This window comes from Balearica regulorum, chromosome 2, assembly GCF_011004875.1.
Source record: "Balearica regulorum gibbericeps isolate bBalReg1 chromosome 2, bBalReg1.pri, whole genome shotgun sequence".
In the NCBI taxonomy this organism is placed as follows: Eukaryota; Metazoa; Chordata; class Aves; order Gruiformes; family Gruidae; genus Balearica; species Balearica regulorum.
This window is the reverse complement of record NC_046185.1, coordinates 22,863,146-22,884,768: the sequence shown is the minus strand read 5'-3', so window position 1 is coordinate 22,884,768 and position 21,623 is coordinate 22,863,146. Positions and strand designations below refer to the sequence as shown.

Here is a 21,623-nt window from a genome sequence, read left to right as displayed (position 1 = left end):
GAATAGCAATTAACAAACTTACTTCTAGTTATTGACACACATCAACAAACTCTTTGCTACTAGACCCAAAAGATTTAAGTTCCATTGGTTAAGTTGTTCCATGAACTTCCTAATGGTAACACTTCATACTTTTGAGTAATTATTGCTTAATTTTTTCAAAAGAAGAAAAAAGCTAACTCCACAAGATAATTAAACAGACTTTGTCTTGCATGATAAAGGAAGGCTTGAGTTGCTTAAGTTTTTAAAATTAACTGATACAACTAGATCTTAAGTAAATTTAATTTGTGCAACAGTTCATTACCTGCACTTTATCTGATGAGTCTAGCAATCCAAGATCCAATATACTATCAGCGCCATTCTCCCTTGACAGGTAAAAAAAAAGAAAAAAAAATTAATTTCAGATTTAACTTCACAAGACTTGTCATATTCTGAAACCAAATAGATTAGATTAAACCAAAGTCAAGTCACTCGTCGAAAGAAAAATATGTAGAACAAAACAAGGAATAAGTTGCATGTATCAGAGTTAGATGTAGCACAGTACAAGTGCTTTGGCCACAAAATCAGTTTTCATTTCTTATCTAAATCCTTGATACTTTACCTGCCATGTGCAATAATGAGTTCCATCGCTTCGTCAACTCTTGCTCTAAGGGAATCTTCACTAGCTAGTAACAGAAGCAGCTGAGCAGGGGACAATTCCAACAACATTCCCGTGATTTTACTTGCAAACGCCTGGGGATAAGGAATGACATATCTTACTCTCCTCCTCCAATTCTCTCATTTTCAAATATGGTTTTATGAAAATTTTAGTATTTTAAACATAGAATGCATCTCAAGATACCTCCTAAACTAAATGACAAATTACAGCAACAAAATCTTAAGAAAATGCCAAAGAATATAAGAACAGCCTTACATGTTCAAATATTTTCAGTTATGTTAAACAATAATGGACAGGGAAATTATTGTTTAAATTTAAAGATGACAAGAACAATGTATCATTAAGTGGGTTAGATAGGTAAGTCTTACTGGTTGCATTGCTTGCACTCGAGGGTAGAGCCTTTCTCCAAGGGCTTGTCTGTGTGCTGGAAGAGGGTCAGGGTCATCGCTAGGATTTCCTTCCGATGCTGGTCTAAAAGGCCGTGTGTCAATGGAAAGTTGTCTTCTAAAGTCCCTTAAGAAAATTAGAGCAGTTTGTACTCATTTCAGAGGAAATATAGTTCCAGAGGATTATTGCATATCATCTGCACACAGACTCAAAATAGCATTAGCTTTTATGCTGGAATAGTAGTGTTGCTCATAGCTGCTTGGAGAGAACAATTCAGAAACAGAGAATCGAAATGAAGCAGAGATTTTAATACTGCTAGTATTTTGGATACAGCAGACACACCACCAACAGCAGTGTTGTTTCTAAACCACCTCACAATTTTATCCTACTACACAAGTTTTTATTATTGTTTTAGCAGGAGAGATTTACGGCATATGGTTGAGACATAATTTATCAGTGCTAAAGTAAGCATAATTTCAAGAAATTAACCTGTAAATTGCTCCTGAAAAGACAGACACCTTTGAGGAAGTAAAAGTATCTCTCTTGAAGATAACCAAGGCAATTATTCTATTTGACAAAGTATCTCCAACAAATTAAAAATATATCACTTACCTATCCCTGTCTCTCCGAGAACCAGCTCGTAAGCCACTACTTCTCCGCATTTCTCTCTCTCGCTCCCTTTCCCGATCTCTCTCCCCCCTATTTCGCAACCTCTGCATCAGACCTGAAGAGGAAAAAAACCTCATAAACTTAAACATCTTTATATTTCTCTCTCCTACCTAAGTTTTAGTGTAAGGAAGACAGAGTTTTGGAAGATAGCTTGAAAGACATCAATGAGACAGAACCACTTCATTTAAAATAGTGATATGGGGTCAGCCAAACTTACGAAAGGAACCTCAAGCGTTTGTACCAACTTAGAAATGCCAAAATATTTCAAGAGTTTATATGTACTTCCAAAAACATTAAAATGTATTTGTGACAAGCCGGATGGAATGGTCATATTAAAATGTATGCGCTCTTACTAGCTAGAATCTTGACAATTATTACCTACTGGACAGAAAGATGCTCAAAAAAGCTGAGAACATCTAACGCGCACTCTTGTTTCAAGAAAAATAAGAGCTTCCTGTTTCTGAAAGCAGAAAAAAAGGCATTTCCTTGCCTCAGAGAAGTAACATGCACAATTTTCATAGTTCCCGTGTTAAGCTAATGAGAGAAATCTCTGAGATAATGCCAAGTATTTCAATGTAAAAAAGCATCCAGGGTTTTTATGAACATTATCTGTAGATTAACTGCTGTGTATCACTTACTTGTATGGGTACCCTTGTTGGCATTCTGAATACAATCTAGATTTGGCAGTTTCTCGTTTGACAGAAAAGCCTGTGCAATGGCAGTATAAAAGCTTCGTGCTACACCGCTGCCTTCTCCTGGCTCATCCTTAAAAGTAACTTTTACTCTGTGTACAGCCATTGGAGTGGTAGCACATCTGCGACCAAAATGATTGTTGAGCTGCCTCATGGTCTGCTGAATTAGAAGATCTCTGTCTCGATCAACCTAGTAAAAACACAAACAAGTTTTCTTTCCTTTCCCAATCATCATACTGAGAGAATTTCAGCTTCACAAAAAGTTTCTGGACACTTCTGCATAGACTCAGAAAATACCAAGTAGACTGTGAAAAAACTAGGGAGTAATTGCAACACAGCTCACACAGTGAGGTTTAAGACACCTGCTTACAGACACTGAAATACAGCTTCCCCTATCAAGTTACTGCAATGTGCGATAATTGAACTTTTAACAAAAACAAATTCAGAAGATAAACTAACATTTTTTACCTCCAACGTTAAGTCCCTGGATTGCTGGTTTCTAAGTTTTTCCATCTCCCTGCGGAATTTTGATTCCTTTACTTCAAAGCCACCTAATTCAGTCAAGATCTTAAAATAAAAAAAGAAAAAAACAAATCCCAAAAATCAGAATGAGGGACATTCACAATTTAGTTGTAAGAGGAATTGTCCTTACACTGGGAAATACATACCGATCCAGGCTCTGCTCCAACATCTTCCATGAATACTCTACCAAACAACTCTAAAGAAAGGCGCCAGCGTCCCAGCAACATGTCATGAGATATAACCATGCCCATGAAGCTACACTGTGGCCTGACAGAAGGAGGGGAAAAGTGACAGACAAGCAAAACCAAGTTAAATTTCAGACACATTTTGTGCACTGCTGCTTTTTCTTTGCCTCTGCCTTCAAATAAGTTCTTTAAAGTAAGCTACCCATTTTAATTTAAAAAGACTTTTCAGAGTCCCATCAGTTTATATATCCTTTTATCAGTTCAGTTATATTTCATTCAGTAATTTTTAACTCAAACTACCTGAAAGACGTGAGAGGTGGCCCTTCACTTTCTGTCAATCCTATCTCTGCCAACAAGCTGCTTTTCAGTTGTGCTGCAAGATCATGAGCTGAAGGCCCTGGCTTTGAACTCTCAGATTCTTCTGTAGGCACGTTTTGTTCCTCCGCTTCCTTCTTTTGCCGATTCTGCATGCTCATAACATTTTTTAAGTTGGCTGCATAAGACATTTTAGTTGGAAGAACCTAAAGAAGCAGAAGTAAAATTTAACTGCACTTTCAAAGCAGTCTGGAAGACTTTTTCAGGGCATACATATGTAATTTTTAAACCACACAAAAGTGAGCGCTGTAATTGACTTGTTAAAACACAATAACCTCAATCATTTCAACGAATATGAAAAACTATTTTCCCACTTTACATTTGTATTTCATATGCTTGCCATTTAATGCTCAGTCTGTACGCAAGCCAATTCTACTGGGCTATAGGGAGATTTAATTCTTTTTATCACAAATAATTACATAATTGTTTCAAAATTAACTCAAGATCATACTGCAGCCTTTAAAAATACTGCCTGAAATCTGCTATAAATCAGCAATCATCAAAGTTCCTACATTTAAAAAAATTTAAGCCTACTTTTCATAAAAAGTATGAGTTTTCACACTTACAGGCTTTTAAATTATCATTCTGAAAGCTACTTAAAAATCTCTCTGAAAACACTGAAGTCTCTTTTTAAGGAATGAAGGTACTAGCTTAAATTACCCTATTATTTAAAATAATAAAACCTTTAAATCTACCTCAAGGCAGTTTCTATCCACTGTAACTTCCATTAAGCATTTCCCGCTGTTGGCAGAAGACGAATACAGCCCCTGACTTGGTCGGCCAAACAGATCCTCTTTGCGAGCATTTGGCTGAAAACGAACAAAAGCATTCTGGGTAAATAATATACTTCAGTTAGAAATGAAAAAACAAACTGCAGTTTGCTTCCAGAACACCATCTCTGATGTCACCTGTAATAGATGGGGTTGATCTGCCAGGGGGATGGCCTCTGCCAGAGGAACCTCAAAAGGATTGGGTGGAATGCAGCCCAGGAATGTCATAGAGTCTGATCGTCTGAAAAATGGATGGTTTTGGCCAGTCTCTGCTGGGAGGGAGTCATCATCTTTGTCGTTGAGCGTAGCACCTAAATATCAGAGAAGGTTTCAATTCAGTTTTCACAGTTATCAAAGCAAAGGATTTAAAATACCAAAAATTAATATGCTTCTCTCTTAGCTAACTGACTGGAGAGGCAGGGATGCAAATCCATCTCTGCAAATTTAACACTTCCTCAGGATGCTTCCACAAATCCCATATTTTCAAGTTGCTTAGTCATCACTTTTCTTCTTTTTTACTGTAACTAACTGTACTGAACATGCACTCCTACACTGTATGTACTTGTTATAGAGTATACATTCTACCGTTTTCAGCAGCAGTTTCACCAGATCAAAGAAATCAGTTTAACTCTGAATCAAGTTTTAAATTCTGCCATGGTGTAGAATGATAAGTAAGGGAACAAATTCTGCAGTTTAGAGAGAAAGGAGATAAAAAGAAGGCCCCAAAATGAGAGCAGGCAATGGCATAAGAAATTTGGTAAAGTAACAATAGTAAGAAAATCTTACTAAACCCCAACTTTAAAATGACATTTTTTCATTGCTTTAATGTAATATATGCAAGTAGCAAAATTTATTCAAAGTCTCAGCTAGCTAAAGGGGAAAAAAACCCACTAAAAAAGCATCGCATTTTGGCATACTATAGAAGTGTTTCTGTATACTAACTTTGATTGGTGTCATCATCATTTTCATGTTCTGAATCTTCATTGTCAAGACCCAGTTCCAAAAGTTCCCGAGTTCTTTTTATTTAAAAAAAAAAAAAAAAAGGGAAAAAAAGAAAAAGAAGAGTCAATCTTCTTGAAGAAAACATTAGGCAAAACATTTACATCTGTACCAATCAATAAAAGCAAGAGTATAATCAGTAAGGGTACTTGAGAGCTATACATACATAACAAGAATGAAGTCACTCTAAAATCGAAGTACTGCAGAGTACTTCTCACTGCATACTCACTCACTACATTACTTGCACAGTTACCCTTAGAGCCGTTTGACCACCTACCAAGTTTGATCTAAAAAGTTACAGCTTCAGACAGTGGCAGGTATGCTTGTTTTTAAAGCCTATGTCAATATAAACAACCTAGGAACCTGGCATTAGTGGAAGAAACATGTAAGTGAATAGCACTCTAAAATTTACTGGTGTAGAATAGACTTACTCCTATAAAAATAATGTCATTGGTCACATTTCAAAAGGTAACTCTGCAAAAGCTGCACATTAAAGAAATGGATTTCGCTGTATTATAGAAAGGATCAAGCACTTTGATTAGAATTAATTTCTGGCAGTTTGTGCATTATGAAATACGTTCTGAAACTAGATGAAGACTGATAAAATTTTGTCTCATACAGGCTACTAAAATGTCATCTAACAGAAGCAACTGACTGAATTTGAATGACTCGCCTTTAATTTAAAAGGTCAAGGCCTTCATAAATGCTTTTATAAGCATTTCATGGGAATGTTGCAATTCTTTGATGAACAGTTATTTGACTTCTACATGTGACTTTTTGGGGACAGAGCAGATAGTAGAAGTATGTTATTGCCTGGAAAAGGCTTAGAGCCACAGCTCCAACTACTCAAGTCAGCCAGCACAAAAACTTGATCAGTTAGTGTATTAAGTCATCCCTACTTATGAGGAAACTACTGTTGACAACAACATCCTCTGGTATATATTTTGAAGTCATAACAAGCCTTACCTTACCAATATATAGTGAACATAAAATCAGAACTAAAGTAGCAGTCTAACATATATCTAAAATATCGATACCTCATATTTTACAGTTACTAAATTTGTAGAGAAAAGGAAAAGTTAAGTTTGACCTGCAATACTGAAAATTAGGGGCAGGAAGGGGCAAAGACTTGCATTTATTTAACTGTTGACTAGGACTGTTTAGGTACATTACCTCAAAACTTAGTAAGAAATGGCTACAGATGGTATAGACTACCAACATATGGACATTTCTATGATCATTAATTGCCATTTCAAATCAAAGAACATTATTTTTTAAAAAATAATCTTATGACATTTAAAAATAAGTAATAAATGCAACTCGTAAAATGCTCTAGTTGAGGTAGCAGAGGTTTTCAACTTAAGGACATTTTCAGCTATTGATTTCCATACTGTTTTTTAAATCATCAGGTAAGTCTCAAATATTCAGAACCAAATGGAAAATAGAACTACTGAGCCCATCATACCAGACTTTGATAAAATTCTAAATAAGTTGTTGTCGTGTTAAATGTGAGGAGCAGATTGCGTTTTTCAAGAAATTGTCCTAAGTACATCTTTTAGAGGCACTGCCATGGAGTTAAAAATCAAAGCTTCAGTGGTAAGAAAACCTTTTACAGCAATCAGCATAAACAGATTTGAACAGTATATTGCAATAGGCTTATCAATCAAACATACATACATCATATACCATTATATATATTCTTTTTATAATATGCATGTTACTACACACATAGATATATAGATATATGTATATATTTATATGAGTTGCTGAGTAGCAATGCCGATGACTGAAACAAAAGGGGCACATGCCACTTTTGCAAAAGTTTTTGTTTCTACGAGTCAGCCTTGATACCTTTTCCGTTCCAGCTGAGGAGTATCCAATGTTGTCTGTTGATTCATTGCTTTAATCCAATAAATAAGGGCTTGAAAAACGTATGCTACGTGCTTTAGCGAACAGACATCTAAAACAGGAAGAACATCTGAGTGCTCATCATTGTGAGAACGCATCAAAGACAGTGCGTAGTTGAGAAAATCACCACGTGCTGACATCATTCCCTGACGGGCACTGAGTAAAGTAGCACGTCTAGTGAAAGAAAAGGATCAAATACAGAAAGATTAGGCATCACAGTAGAATGCATCTTTTGCATATTAGTCTCTATATTTGAAATATGTAAAAATCAATTAAAAAAACCCACAAAACCAGTGTGATAATAAGAGCAACAATAGTAGTTTTATGCTTTACTATAAGCAGCTCAGGTGCAGTATATTATAAACAGTTAATACTCAAAATGAATCTAGTACGTCAGAATAAACCAAATAGTAGCAACAACACAGGAAGCCAAATTTAATCAGAAGAGTAACTACACTGCTGCATTACAAAATTAGATTCCTAAAATGTCAGTGAACAAGATTTGACTGTAAAATTGATAATTCATATCACATGCAGTAATCAAACTATTTTCATACCTTCTTCCCTCAAGTGTTCTTAAGCTGGCTTCCTCACGGGCTGTCATCCTTTCCCTTCTGGCTGAGTTCTGAGAAGCGTGGAGAGGATGATTTGGATGCCCAGGATCACCAGCAGATGCCAATGCAGAACCATAGCGCAGCTGAGCTTCAGTAGAGTCCATGATACTAACCATCCAATTCCAAGTAGGAATAAGCTTTTCTTCTACATAATTCTATACAAAATGAGATTTAATGAGTTTTGCAAACAATAGAACTAGATGATGAGAATGCAATCTCAACATAAGCCTCCACCATGGCTTCTACAGTAACACCTGATTCCCTACAAACAAAGCGGCTGTAAAATCCCATTCAAGAATGAGCAATGAACAGTTTCCGAAAGCTCTATTGAGACTACTGATTTACTAGTAGTGGTACGCAGCTCTCATTACTTAATACCTTGGTGTCTGTAAAGCATTCTCACCTTTCCTCTCTCTCTTTTGGGCATCTCTTCTACTCCTCACCTTATGACCACCCAGCATCTCCCAAGTACCCCGAGATGTCTTGGGGATTTTGGTGCAATTCCTGACTTTCTAGTAGCTTTAACAGCCCTCATCCTGCTATGGCATTCACCAGCCAGATCTTTCACCATTCTTCACCCCTTGCAACTTATTCAGTGAAGACGACAAAGTTAAGACCTGCACAGAGAACTATGTCTGCATGCAAACCTCTCCTCTTCGTCCAGTCTTTTCCTCACCTGTTCCCAATACTGGCTCTGGAGCCTGCTTTTCTTGCCATTTGCTAACTCCATTGACCAGATGGGGTGGTTTTTTTTGTATCCAACATCAGTCTGCTTTCCTCATTCCTCTACATTCTAGTCTTCAAAAACATCCCTCACAATTCAAATGTTCTTGTATCCACTAAACTAACAAAGTGCTGTCTCAACCCCGTTTCTTTATCTAAATGAAACCTCTGCTGTCAAGCTTTCACATGCTAATACAAGTCTCTTGCTACCTCAGCTGGACACCTCTCCTGTGCACTCATCTGGCAAAAAGGTAACTCTTGCAAAACATCTTTACTCAGCAGAGACAATATTTTCCCACTAAGAATCTCCTGAACAGAAACTGATTTTAGCCTCCTCCAGAATAAAGCTATGTTCTCTTATTTCTTTCCCTGCATATTTCCCGCAGTGTTTGATCCCAGAATATCTTTGTAACATTTCTTTCCCAAATCAGAAGCCTTTTTCTTCCATCATACTGTGAAAACAGTGCCATACAAATACTTTGTGGCTCTATTACAAGTAAATATATTGTCATCTGTTTTTTACATCCCAGCACACAGTACTACTAACAGAAAACAGCATCACTTGATTTCTTGGGTTCCCCAATCCAGTGGTATTATTCTGAAAGTTGATTTTTGTACTAAATTCAGTACAGATGATTTCACTATACACTATGCCCACATGCAAGTTGATATAAACTTTCTGAACACACTGTAGTTCCGCCTGTGGTGTTAGTCTCTGAAACTTCTGCCTATACATGGCGGATACCAGCCTTCCCTTTCATGTATTTTCTCTAAAGATGCATTTTACGTATACTTTAAAAAAATGACAGTCAAGAGTACCAAAAAATACGCACATAACACGGAAAGGATGATCATGTCCTTGAAAGAAGGGACAGTGAACAGTACATTTACCTGTACAAATCTTTTATCTCATTTAATTATTTGGCCCTTATTAACTTTCTTCTTTTATAGACTCAACAGTTCACATAAAAAAGAACAGGGCAAAAGATCTCTAGTAGAATCATAGAATCATTTTGGTTGTAAAAAACCTTTAAGATCATCAAGTCCAACCATTAACCCAGCACTGCCAAGTCCAACCACTAAACCATGTCCTTAAGCACCACATCTACACGTCTTTCAAATACCTCCAGCAATGGTGACTCAACCACTTCCCTGGGCAGCCTCTTCCAGTGCTTGACAACCCTTTTGGTGAAGACATTTTTCCTAATATCCAATCTAAACCTCCCTTAGGGCAACTTGAGACCATTTCCTCTTGTTCTATTGCTTGTTACTTGGGAGAAGAGACCAACACCCACCTGGCTACAACCTCCTTTCAGGTAGTTGTAGAGAGCAATCAGGTCTCCCTTCAGCCTCCTTTTCTCCAGGCTAAACAACCCCAGTTCCCTCAGCTGCTCCTCATAAGACTTGATAGTATCTCCAAAGCAGTCAATCCTAACTATTAATTAGATACCAGTCAGACTTAGTTGAGGAAAAAAAAAACACCCCACAGCTGAAATTTCTTTTTTTGAAAGAATATATGTATAAGAAATATGAACAATTTAATGGAATTTGTAAATACAGCTACTTCAGCTGACATTATCTCTCATATGAGGAGAGGCTCAGAGAGCTGTGACAGTTTAGACTCAAGAAACAAACTCAGGAAGATCTTTATCAGTGTGTATAAATACCTTATAGAGAGGTAAAAAGTTCTCAGTGATATCTGATGAATGGACAAGAGGCAATAGGCGCAAGTTGAAATACCTGGAAAGTCCCTTTAAACTCAAGAAAAACTTTTTTACTATAATAGTTGTCAAACACTTAACAGGTTGCCCAGAGCAGTTGTGGAGTCTCCATCCTCGGAGATATGCAAAATCTAACTAGACACAGTCCTGAGCAGCCTTCTCCTATTGACCCTGCAGGGAATCTGGACTAGACAATCATCAGAGGTCACATTTAACTTAAACAATTCTATAATTTTACTTTAAAAACCCAACTGTATTGAAATGACATTTCTTTACAGAGATTTGGGTGTTCTTACCTGCAAGTTAACTGCATCTTGATAAGTCAGCTTCACTGCAGCTGGGATCTGGGAGTATACTAAATGATTGTACTTGGGAATCAGACCCATCAGATCAGATATCTGCCGTATCACAATACTGTACGCTCTTGCTAAACTGCTTGCAGATGTTAAATAGCTGCTTGCATTGCTGGCTTCAAGTGCTGCAGCTGCCGCTGCAGCACTTGTACTGATGGTACCGCTCCGACGTAGGTTTGAAGGATCAATGTAAATCAAGCCTGCTGAACTCGCTAAATATAAAAGAAGGTATGACATTAATGAATTTATTTAACCTTTGCTACGTTATTTTCTATATTGATTGATATCGTGAACATTTCTAGAAATAAACTTGTAAATATTACTGGCATCGCAACTGTAACTAGCAAAAAATTTACTAGCTACAGTAAGCATACTCATATCTTCTTAAGAACCAGAACACATCCTTCCTTTTTTTTAAATTCAAAACCAGAACTGCAACAGTCAGGATAGGTCAAGCACTGTCCTTCTAAGACAAACAGATAAGATTTCATCCTTAAGGCAAACAAAACCAGAGGAAGGAACAAAGCCAGAGTTAACTGATGTTCACATGTGCATTTTACTCAGACTTGCCTGCTGGGGCTGATGTACTAGAAGGAGCAGTGCTAGTAGTTCTCTGGTTCTGGGTATTACGTACAGCCCATTGCATGGAACGGGGAGCCTGGGCAGCACCATTGGCATGCGAGCTATTTGTGGTTCGTTCCAGAGGCTCATCAAGCATGAAGGTCTCCTGCTCTATGTCATCACTCTGACTGCTGCTGCTATCAGAGTCACTGGAATCATTTGATTGAGAGTCATCTTCAGAAAAAAATGCTGGAACGCTGCTCGCTCCTGTTGAGGAAAATAAGAAATAAAAAGTCTCTGACAACTGCACATGTGCACGTATACGTGTCTCATATCAGCATTGTAAACTTTTTCCATGAGAAGAAACTGCACATACTAAAAAGGTTCAAGTACCACTACTGAAAATCTTTAATAAATTAGCTTTATAACATACTGCTAATTTTCCACAGGTTTCATGAAAAAGCAGTAAGATTACCTATATTTCAAAACATAAATTAAGAAATAATTTGATTTTAAAATTCTTCGTTGATTCTGCCCCCAGGCAATGAAATTCTAAAATTTATGCTTCCAAACTGGACAGTAGAGGAGTTGCTTTCAGAAAGCCTTAAAATGATTGGTCAGGTTTTGTGTTTTGTTTTAAACTGTATCTAACTACTACACTAAAAATGAGCAAAAACATTTCATTTCACTTTGCAAGAGTGCAAGGTAATCTCTGGCTAACACATGCAGAAGCTCCATAAGAGCAAAAAAAGATAGGCCACATCTTAGCGCATTTCCTTGTTCAAAAAGTCTGCATAGTACCTTACAATTACAGGCAAAGGAAAAGCAAAGGAAAAACAGGAAACACGGGGAAGGTGGAGGTGGGAGAGAAGCAGCTAGGTGAAGAGGAAAAAAAAATAATACAGGGAAAATAAGATCATGAAGGTGAAAGGGAAAAGTATTTGTTAAAATGTCATAACCAGGTAATTCTCGCTCTGTCCAATCTAGTTGTGAGGTAATTTCTCCAGTATACCTCTGGAGTGCGAGAGGCAGTCCAGATCCAAAGGCAAAGAATGACATTTTTCAGGTGAAGCCAGTTCTGCCATTGTTAAAGCCATATTCAATCCTAACACGTTTCTTTTTCCTGTACAACTTAATCCTAATATCTAAATTTAAACAGGTAGATTAAACACAAGGTGATGTGGCATACCTGCTTCTGATCCAGCAGTAGCCGCAGTGACAACACTTCTGCGCCCACTAGCATTGTCCTGATTACTGTGGTTACTCTCACTGTCACTTTCTGTTTCAGCAGCAGCTAGCAAATCCAATTCCATATCACTGCCTATAAAAACAACATAAAAAACATGTCATGTTTAGAAAGAGCAAAAAATAGAATGACTGTAGTTACTCATATAAGACGCATTAAACAAAACCCAGAGCCTCTTACTACTGCAGAATCCTAGAATAGTTTGGGTTGGAAGCGACCTCAAAGACCTCCAACCCCACTGCCATGGGCAGGGACACCCTCCACTAGACCAGGTTGCTCAAAAAAGTTAACAGATATGCAGGGAGAGGTCATAAAAGCAGTGCAAACATGCAGCAATACTTGGAGCATATTTTCTTATTTTCCAGTAATTAGCAACCCCTGGTCCCCTCACTCTGTACTGCACATATACATTCAACACACACATTGCAAATTAAGACTTTAAGGCTTCAGAATTAGTCACTCATGCCAAAAGACTCCACAGCTCTTCATGCACATGCATTAGGACAATTAACCATATACTACTTCAAACAAATATCTAAGGAATACCTGAAAACTTACACAAAGCGCACTCAGAAAGAGAAGATGATATTTGTTTTTTTGTTTTTTAATCATAGCTTTGGGCCATCTAATCCCAAACTAACTAACACAAAACAAGTTATGTTAATGGCAAGAGTTTTCATACATAATGGATTAATTTTGTCTACAAAATATTGAACCATAATTTAATATTTTGTGATTGGTTTGATAACTGACTCACCATGATTCAGATCCCTTTTGAGAACATATCTACCACAACCACTATTCCATCATCAGCCATACAAAGAGCTAGACTATTTTTTTCAGTCCTTCAAATACGTTCATGTCAACACCATTTTACAATAGCTAATACAAAAGGCAAAATAGGTATTGTTAACTAAGTATATAATAACATTTGAGGGGTTTTTTAATATCCTTTGGTACCTTAATATTTTCTCCTCGTGCAGAAAAAGAAAAACGTTCATATACTTGCCTACTACGAGTTATCTATAATTTTACCCATGTCCTTTCATAAGATGAAACCCTTGGATTCTCTCTACTCATGCAAGTCTCCCAAATCATTATCATTGGTGACTCCAAAGACACCTTTTGCTTTTGATGCACAGTTTGTTCATGCAAGCAGTAATGTGCATGATGTACATTACACATACCATCTTCATCATGCTCGTCATGCTGTCCTTCTGCTTCAGCATTTTCTTCACCATGTTCTTCCTGTTCATCATGATGGTCTTCTTCACCAGCTACTCCCTCAACCACCTCAACCTGGAAAGAGCATTGTATTTTTATGCTAGAATATCTTCCATATCAGAGATAATCTACGTATTTTCAAAAACTCAGTGCAAAATTTGATTTAAAAACTCAGAAACAAAAAAAAAAACCACATCTAAGAAAGATGTCCTGACAACTGAATTGACATGAATAGAAAATGAACTTAAAGCCACAGTAGTTGCACATGGTTGCATAGTCAAAAAAAAAAAAAAAAAAAAAATCAGGCCCACAAATGAAACACACCCTTGGACATTGGATTTTAACGCTAAAAGGGTAAAACTTTCTATAAAACCTAGAATCAGTTTCTGAATATTGAAAAGCTACCATCCTGGTAAAAGACCCTCTAGTTCTCTAATAGAACCTACATAATAGCAACCATGCGCTGAAAGACTTAAAAAGCGTTTTAACAGGGAATTACAATATAGCATAAGATTATATATAAAGGAAATTGCAGATTTATTTATTAGTATTCTAAATCGTACTGTAATGCTGTAAAATGCACTTAGTATACTCTGAAATGACTAAATATTGCTGAATACAAAACAATGATTACAAAGCTCTTAAAACAAAATGTTCATGGCACAGCACGACTTTTGCAAATCGGAGGTCTTGACACCTGGATTTCTGGTTCTTACATTAAAGTATGTGCTAATGCATTAGGCGCCATACTGAGAAGGAAAAAAAAAAAAAGAAAACAACAACAACAACAAAAAAGAAAACTGACCTCTTCCACATCTGCTGAAACGATATCATCTTGTTCTTCATCCCTGCCACGAACTGGTTGTGATTGGCTGATTCGTCTTTGCTGAGGATTCCTTATGATGTAGGATGATTGAGATTGACTAGAACTTAAAAAAAAAAAAAAGTGGATCTGGACCTCTGGATGTTACTATGAACCTAAATTATCATAGAAATCTGTCAGTAGGAAAGTAATTCCAAAATGCTTGGCCAGAATAAGAAGCCTCACCATACTTCTGTTAATAAAAAGCTAACAAAAACCCAAACCAAAACCACCTTTAACAAGTCTTTGAAAAGAACAAATAGTGAGCTTTAGTGAATTTTACCTGCTAGACTGGTCAGATGATGGTCTGGGTGGCAGAGGCTCCACAGAAAACAGCTCTTCGCTCCCCTGCATAGCATCTATACTAGTGCTAGCAAGAGTAAAGGGTGCTGTAGGACGTGCAATTCCCATCCTGACTGGAATAATTAGAGATTCTGCTACATTGCACAACTCTTCAACAGCATAGGGCAATAATGCCTGGAATACACGTTTACATTTTCCAATTGGCTGTGGAATAAAATTGCTAGGGGAAAAAAATACAGAAAAATAAAGGTCAAACATGTCTTTAAAAAAAATAAATAATAATGGCAACATAATTGTCTTGACTTTTTGAAAAAACAAAAAAAATATCTTTAACAGATACATACATTTGTGTCTATATAGTAACAATATGCACAGCTATTCAAGTCAGTTAAACATTTATCATTCATTAATTTGACACTAAGGCTGGATATCTAAATCTATTATTGACAAACAATCATAGATTGTAACTTTGATTAACATGTTAAAAACGTCTGCTTCCAAAAATCCTAACATCTTAAACAGAAAGTTTCAGTATGAACATGTAAGTTTAACAAGCTTTGTATTAAAAAGCTACATGACATACCAGCAGCTATTGTGCAGTCATGAGGTTTGCACCTTTCCACACAACGCTGCCTACAGATAACAAATTAATTCAGATGTTTCTGCCTACTGTTGATTTGTATCAACTTATTTATTAAGAGAATAAATATTTACATAAAAAAACAAAAACCAAAACACCACAACCAATACCACACACACCCCACCACTTACTTTTTCTTTTTGGAGGAAGCCATTTCAACACTAAGAATGACAAACACTCTTGCCACAGAGCGCAGGAATCTCATTGTAACAGCAATAGCTTCTTCTCTGCGTCCTGGTGTATACTTGTTTTGTAATTCCTTTACCAGAGTACCCAGCAAAGTATCTAAGAGCTGTAGAAACAGGTCATTACAACCCAATTACGGCGTGTAATTCAGAAGCATGAAACAAGACAGATTAAGATTCAAAGGCAGACACAGTCATAACAGTATAAATTCACAAAAACACAACTTGAAGTTATTGTCAAATTAGTCTCCAAGTGTATCACCTGAGACAGATTTTCTGAATAATGCAATATTTTAGTTTATGTAAAACATGACTAGGAGGGCTTACCAAAATGTCTGCTGTACACTTGACAATAAGGCAGTGCGTAAAACAGTCCAAGCGAATAGTTCCACTTTGCTGATTAAGGTAAACTTGTTCTTCAGGCAGAAGATGACCTATCCTACTGCTTGCACTAAGACTTGGAAAAAACAAAAAGAAAGGAAATAAAATTTATGTAAGTCATCAGGTCTCAAATATCAGATCAAACTTTACATTGACAACTATTTGTAAATACACACGGGTCTTTATTTTCCTGGGAGCCAAACATGATCATGGACTTCAGTGCATTCCAGTCTTGCAAAACACGTTCCAAAGCAAGCTGGGCAAATCGAGGAGGTTCTAAATCATGATCAGGCATATCAGAATCTAAAAAGACCAAAAAAGCAATATAAGAAAGAGGTACTGGAATATGGAATTTGCCATTTATTTCACCAAAACAGCTCTTACCTTCAGGATTTGCAGTTTTACGATTACGATCTTCCCTAATTCTAGGTGGTCTGTACTGGCAGTGTTCCACAGTTTGCCTGGCAACTGTCTGTACTAAAAACAGCAGCAGATGTTCTCCTCTGTAATGAAAAATTGATTAGTTGGGATATGATATACAACATATTTAAAAGTAATAAAAATTATTCTGCCCTAGTCATCGCAAATATGAACTTGCCTGCTATTTGGCATGGTAACAAGATTTGTGGTGGTAAGCAGGCGGTAAAGGAGATCAAGGCGAGCAGACTTTTGTCCAGCAATTAGTGTTTTGCACTTGCACTTTTCCCAGCAATCACAGTAGGCTGTTGGAGATGTTCGTTTGAGCCTACAAGAAATAGAAAAGGTGAGCTGCACAACTGCCCAGTAATATACCAAATATTTTCTGCACAGGCTGAGGGTGTTAATGTACACACTAAGATTCTTGCTAGAGGTTTTTGTTTATTATAGTAGCAAGATGCCAAAACCTAGCTTAAAAGAGAAACACAGAGTTTATATGCGACAACACTTGGCATTTGCTATCCTTGTTTCCTACGCTCATTTTAAGTGCGCAGTTTCACTCTAGAGCTTTGCATAGTGCCTTAGTAAAGCTCACCCAAGACCATTTATTCTACCAAAATAGCCTCCGGTCAAGAAAGTTAAGTTGTAAAGCCTTACGACACGCAGTAAAATCTCAGTAATTGTTACAATGCTGAGAATATCTTTAAAATTGTATGTTAGATTATTATAGGTAGGATATTAATGCTGTAATATTTACAGCCCCTAACAGTAGCACAAAACATCTGAGCTTCAAAGCTTTGATCAGAGACATCTTGACTGTTCATTTCACTGCTTGCTCACTTTTCCCTTTACTACATTTGATCTTAGAAATTAATATGCTACACTTCTTTCTGAAGGTTTACAAGAATGCTCTGTCACCAGGATTCACTGGCTTCAGTAAACTCCTATAGGCACTCAAAATGAAAACACTGTACTGTTTAAATATATTATTATTAGAATATGAAGCACTTTGAGGCTGTTAGACTTCCTCACTTACTCTAAACTCTACAAAGTGAAAAGTACAAGACTTCAGGTTACTCTTTCAATTCTGATCCATATAATAAATCTTACAGAGCAGAAGGAAAAGATTATTTTAAATATTTTAGTAATCTTCTGTTCTGTAGTATCTGAACACTTCAACCAAAGAAAAAGAACAAAAAGAAACCCATTAACTATCAATAAACAAATGAAACCACAAAATACTAATTTATTTATAAGAAACAGAACACAATACTTACTTGCAGTCATGTCCTTTGTGACAGACCCTTGCACATTCTGTGCAACAACAAAGAGATTCCAACAGGCCACATGTTCGGCATTCAAATATATCCTAAAAAAAGTTACCACAAATATTAGGCATACTTTTCTCCCTACAGCGCTTGCAATCTCACAACATTTCAGGTTACAATAAAATTGTACTTGTTCAAACTGATGCCTTCACTTAGAAGTCAGTCAATTCTAGAAAGTGAAACTTTGTTGTTAGTTAGAATATTCAGTGTTTCCAAAGAGCTGTTTCCATCAAAATTTTTGCCAAAGCTAGCCAGAGGGGAAAACCCACACCCATAAACAGCCATATTCTGACCAGCACATCCAGCTTTGAGAGTACAAAGCAATTAGGGGAGGCAATAACTATACCAGACCTAAAAGTTACAGTAATTAAACCAATGCAACTTTAATAATTTAAAAGTTAGATTAGTAGACTAACACAATATATGGTTGAAACATATTTCTATTTACTTAAAAAAAGAAAAAAAAAAAAGCCTTACTTGGTTAATATGTTCTGCACCAGTCCATGTAAAACTGCATGTGTCATTACAACACAACACATACAAAGGAGAGTCATCTGGATTTGTACCAGAAGGACAAACCATTCCCATAAACACATCGTCTTCTTTTTCACTTGAAGTTGCTTCAGCTAAAAGAACAAAACCAGTGTTAAAAACAACCCAAACCCCACCATCAGAACACATACTTGACAGATGTTTGTTATTACAGAATGCCATACAGAATTAGAAGGTTGAATAAAATCTCTGTCACAGTTTTTTGAGAAAGCTTTCTCCTTGACACATTACAGGTATTTCTTATAGAAGATCTTGCAAATTCCTAATTGAAAAATACAACCACCAACTCTTTCCTAGTTTTGAATTCACTGATAATCTAATCAATTCAGTGGTTCGCCACTTTGAAGGATTAAAAAAAAATAATTTATGGGATATATTCTTATAAGGAATACAGACAGTCCTACAGACCTTGTCACACCACAGTTCTAATCTGCTTCAAGTTTCTTCGAGTTCAACTTCATATATTTCCCTTACACAATTAAATATCAACATTGAATAAGAGTCACAAAACACATGTTTGTATAGAAGCCTTTTCAGGAAGAGGATCTAGCTTGGCATACTGCTTTATCGTATAGCTTTTTTTCCAGTTCAAAGAAGTTCCAGGTGATAACTTTGTGCTACTGAAAAATGGTACCTTAATCCACTGATGTTTGTAAAGCAATAAAATGCTGAAAAGACATTTCACAAAAAAACCACAAAAGCAATAACATTCATAGAAATCTATCATAATATACATACTACCAAAGAAGAAGATACTCCATAAGAGCAAGATTCCCAAAACATAGAATCATAGAATCATTTTGGTTGGAAAATACTTTTAAGATCATCAAGTCCAACTGTTAACCTAGCACTGCAATACGCGGTGTTTTGGAAAGAGGTGTTCGCCACCACCACCAGTTGCTCAAGCAGATGTCATTTCATACGCAAAAACGCAATATTGATAATGAACCTGCACGCAGGCCAAACTTTAGAATGAAACCATACCCTAATAATTATTGAAAGTGGTGTACCTTTAGCAATTTTCTGTGCAGTTTCTAGAATTGTAATTGCAGCAGGATATGCCCGGCCACTAACTGCCGACATAAATGGTGTCATGCCTCTTGCATCCCTAGGGAAAAAAACAACAGATAAGATAGAACACACTGAATTTTTTTGTTACAACAGGAGAGGCATGAAACAAATATATGAAAATTTAGCACTGCTAATCTTGTGCAAACAGAAAAAACAGAGTGAATAAGCACTCTCTTATTCGTTTTACTTCTGTGAAATAGACCTAATTTTATAGGATGGCAGGAAGCACACCCAGTCAAATTCTAAGATTCTCCATTTTAACTAATGAGCCTTTAAATAGCCTGTTTAAAACAGGCTTCTATGTAATAAATTTCAGGCGATACGACATTACAAAGGATAGTGAGAATTCACACGAAAATCCTTACTTGGCTGACAGCAATTCTCGAAGATAAGGTTGTAGAACAACACTATCACACAGTAATTTCAGTATGAAATGAGCATTTGCCTTCCGATCCTTTGATTCCACTACAGATGATTCGGTAGAAGGACCTATAATGAGAAAAAAAAAAATTGCAGGGAAACTGTTTTTCCTCAAAAAATGACTACCTATTAAAAACAAGTAATTCAATGGGGTGATTAATCAGTAGCTTGACTATTCAGTGGTTTGCCAGTTTCAGCAACATTTCACTGAAGTACTGTAAATTTCAGTTCCAAATTATATTTTGAAATACAGATAGTAATCCCAGTTTCATACTGATTACCATATCTTTATATATTTGTCATTCCCCAGGTAAAAATATTTTTTTACATAAAACACAGCGTGGGGCTTCAAGTACTTTCTGCACACTTGTGAAATTCTGCTTCAATCCAATCTTCATCTGCTAAGAGGCATTTTCATATGCAGAAAGTCTGTGCAAGCAAAGACAGCTTTTGAGATTATTTTTCTTCTAAAATGTAATCAGATAAGCGGCATGTCCTCACCTGGTATCGTGGAGGTGCTAGGTCCTTGGCCGGTGCCAGTCGCTGCTGTGGTAAGAGATCCCACAGCGGGGGCCAGGATAAAATCAATGTCACCATCTTTCAGTAAACAGAACAGCAGGATGTATATCAATACATAAAAACATCCCTAACAACATGCTCTTTCTGCAATGTCTAACACACTGCAGGTTTTCTGTATTTAATTGGTACTTTTTCCTACAAACGGCCACATTCCTAGATTAGTAACACAACTCAACATTACAAAACACACTTCACAGAAGTTTGACGCCAGCGGTAGAAAGACACATACTGGATTTAAAAACAGCTTTTAATTCTTCAGTAAACTCTTAAAGCATGTCTTGCTACCTCCATGACATTAGGTATTTTAGTCTCATGCTGAAATCTAAGTGATCCACCTTAAAAGCCATCAGTTCCTTCATTAAATCTCTCATTCTATGGTCTAATGGGATAAATGAGCAGACTTACCTGGATCCATCGCAGGAGGATCTGGAACCCAGCTGGGAGGAGCTATTGGTGGAGAAACTGGGTCCTGGTGATCACTTGATGAAGCACCAGCTTCATGTCTGCCCAACCCAGCAGCTCTCAAGGATCTTCTCATCATTTCCCTTAATCTCAAACTGAATACAAAACCAAGGTAAAAACACGATCTCATTTTCATTTATAATTAGAACATTTTAAAGCAGAATTTCACACTGAAAACAGAAACCAAACTCTTATCTCCTTTTTTCTTCACCATAGAGAAGAATGGGCAAAAAGGTATTTTTCATTCCTGTATTCCGTTTTGTTGCAACAGAATATAATGGCCTTAGAAGAAGAGTCAGCCAGTAATGTATCAAGATAGATTTGAGCCCAGAACACATCCCTAGTCACCACAGCACTGCCTCTTGCAGTGAGAGGCAGCTGATGGGCATTATTACTACTGTTTGACAGTCCTTTTACCCCAAACGCATTGCCAGGGGTGTTAAGCTTGTGCAAGGATTTGCTCTTGTTGCTGCTGGTTTTTAAAATCTAACTGCAAGAAGAGATTAATGAAAGAATAAAAATGGGGCTTAAAAAATTTTTTTTGAAGGAATTATTTGTTTCAAATTATTGCACGTGAAAGTACTACTTTCCTGAGGACGGTCAGTAAACAGTTTCAAGAAATGCTGTAGAGGGAAAGGTGGTAGGAATAAGGTAGGAGCCAAAGAACCCAGTGTGATACAAACAAAGAGGTGTAAACATAAACGTGGTTTGGTTTTGGGTTATTTTTAATGCACTTAAGAGTAGTGTCTCCTACAAAATGTGGGAGGGAAGCTTCAACCCTTATCTCCCATATCAAAAAAAGATCACAGTGATGAGGAC

At 36.7% G+C, this 21,623-nt stretch overlaps 1 protein-coding gene across 12 annotated transcripts in view; it reads right to left on the bottom strand.

Annotated features, from left to right (window-relative positions):
* Positions 1-21,623, bottom strand: part of UBR5 (ubiquitin protein ligase E3 component n-recognin 5) — a 93,339-nt gene that overhangs the window by 8,462 nt on the left and 63,254 nt on the right. For 6 of the 12 annotated variants that reach the window (XM_075743574.1, XM_075743579.1, XM_075743578.1 and 3 more), the window contains 30 exons: positions 20,748-20,899; positions 20,265-20,360; positions 19,709-19,832; positions 19,283-19,380; positions 18,198-18,346; positions 17,670-17,761; positions 16,574-16,720; positions 16,360-16,478; positions 16,152-16,278; positions 15,922-16,051; positions 15,541-15,701; positions 14,750-14,989; positions 14,410-14,533; positions 13,568-13,679; positions 12,324-12,455; positions 11,140-11,401; positions 10,517-10,781; positions 7,720-7,931; positions 7,106-7,336; positions 5,198-5,271; positions 4,394-4,566; positions 4,181-4,294; positions 3,411-3,631; positions 3,072-3,192; positions 2,872-2,970; positions 2,350-2,593; positions 1,655-1,766; positions 1,024-1,168; positions 599-729; positions 302-362 (listed from right to left, as the gene is read on the bottom strand). In XM_075743574.1, coding sequence (XP_075599689.1) covers positions 302-362; positions 599-729; positions 1,024-1,168; positions 1,655-1,766; positions 2,350-2,593; positions 2,872-2,970; positions 3,072-3,192; positions 3,411-3,631; positions 4,181-4,294; positions 4,394-4,566; positions 5,198-5,271; positions 7,106-7,336; positions 7,720-7,931; positions 10,517-10,781; positions 11,140-11,401; positions 12,324-12,455; positions 13,568-13,679; positions 14,410-14,533; positions 14,750-14,989; positions 15,541-15,701; positions 15,922-16,051; positions 16,152-16,278; positions 16,360-16,478; positions 16,574-16,720; positions 17,670-17,761; positions 18,198-18,346; positions 19,283-19,380; positions 19,709-19,832; positions 20,265-20,360; positions 20,748-20,899 — 4,468 coding nt within the window. Of the gene's footprint in view, positions 1-301; positions 363-598; positions 730-1,023; positions 1,169-1,654; positions 1,767-2,349; positions 2,594-2,871; positions 2,971-3,071; positions 3,193-3,410; positions 3,632-4,180; positions 4,295-4,393; positions 4,567-5,197; positions 5,272-7,105; positions 7,337-7,719; positions 7,932-10,516; positions 10,786-11,139; positions 11,402-12,323; positions 12,456-13,567; positions 13,680-14,409; positions 14,534-14,749; positions 14,990-15,540; positions 15,702-15,921; positions 16,052-16,151; positions 16,279-16,359; positions 16,479-16,573; positions 16,721-17,669; positions 17,762-18,197; positions 18,347-19,282; positions 19,381-19,708; positions 19,833-20,264; positions 20,361-20,747; positions 20,900-21,623 lie in introns of all 12 variants that reach the window. The other 6 variants (XM_075743575.1, XM_075743580.1, XM_075743583.1 and 3 more) reach the window with 4 other exon arrangements.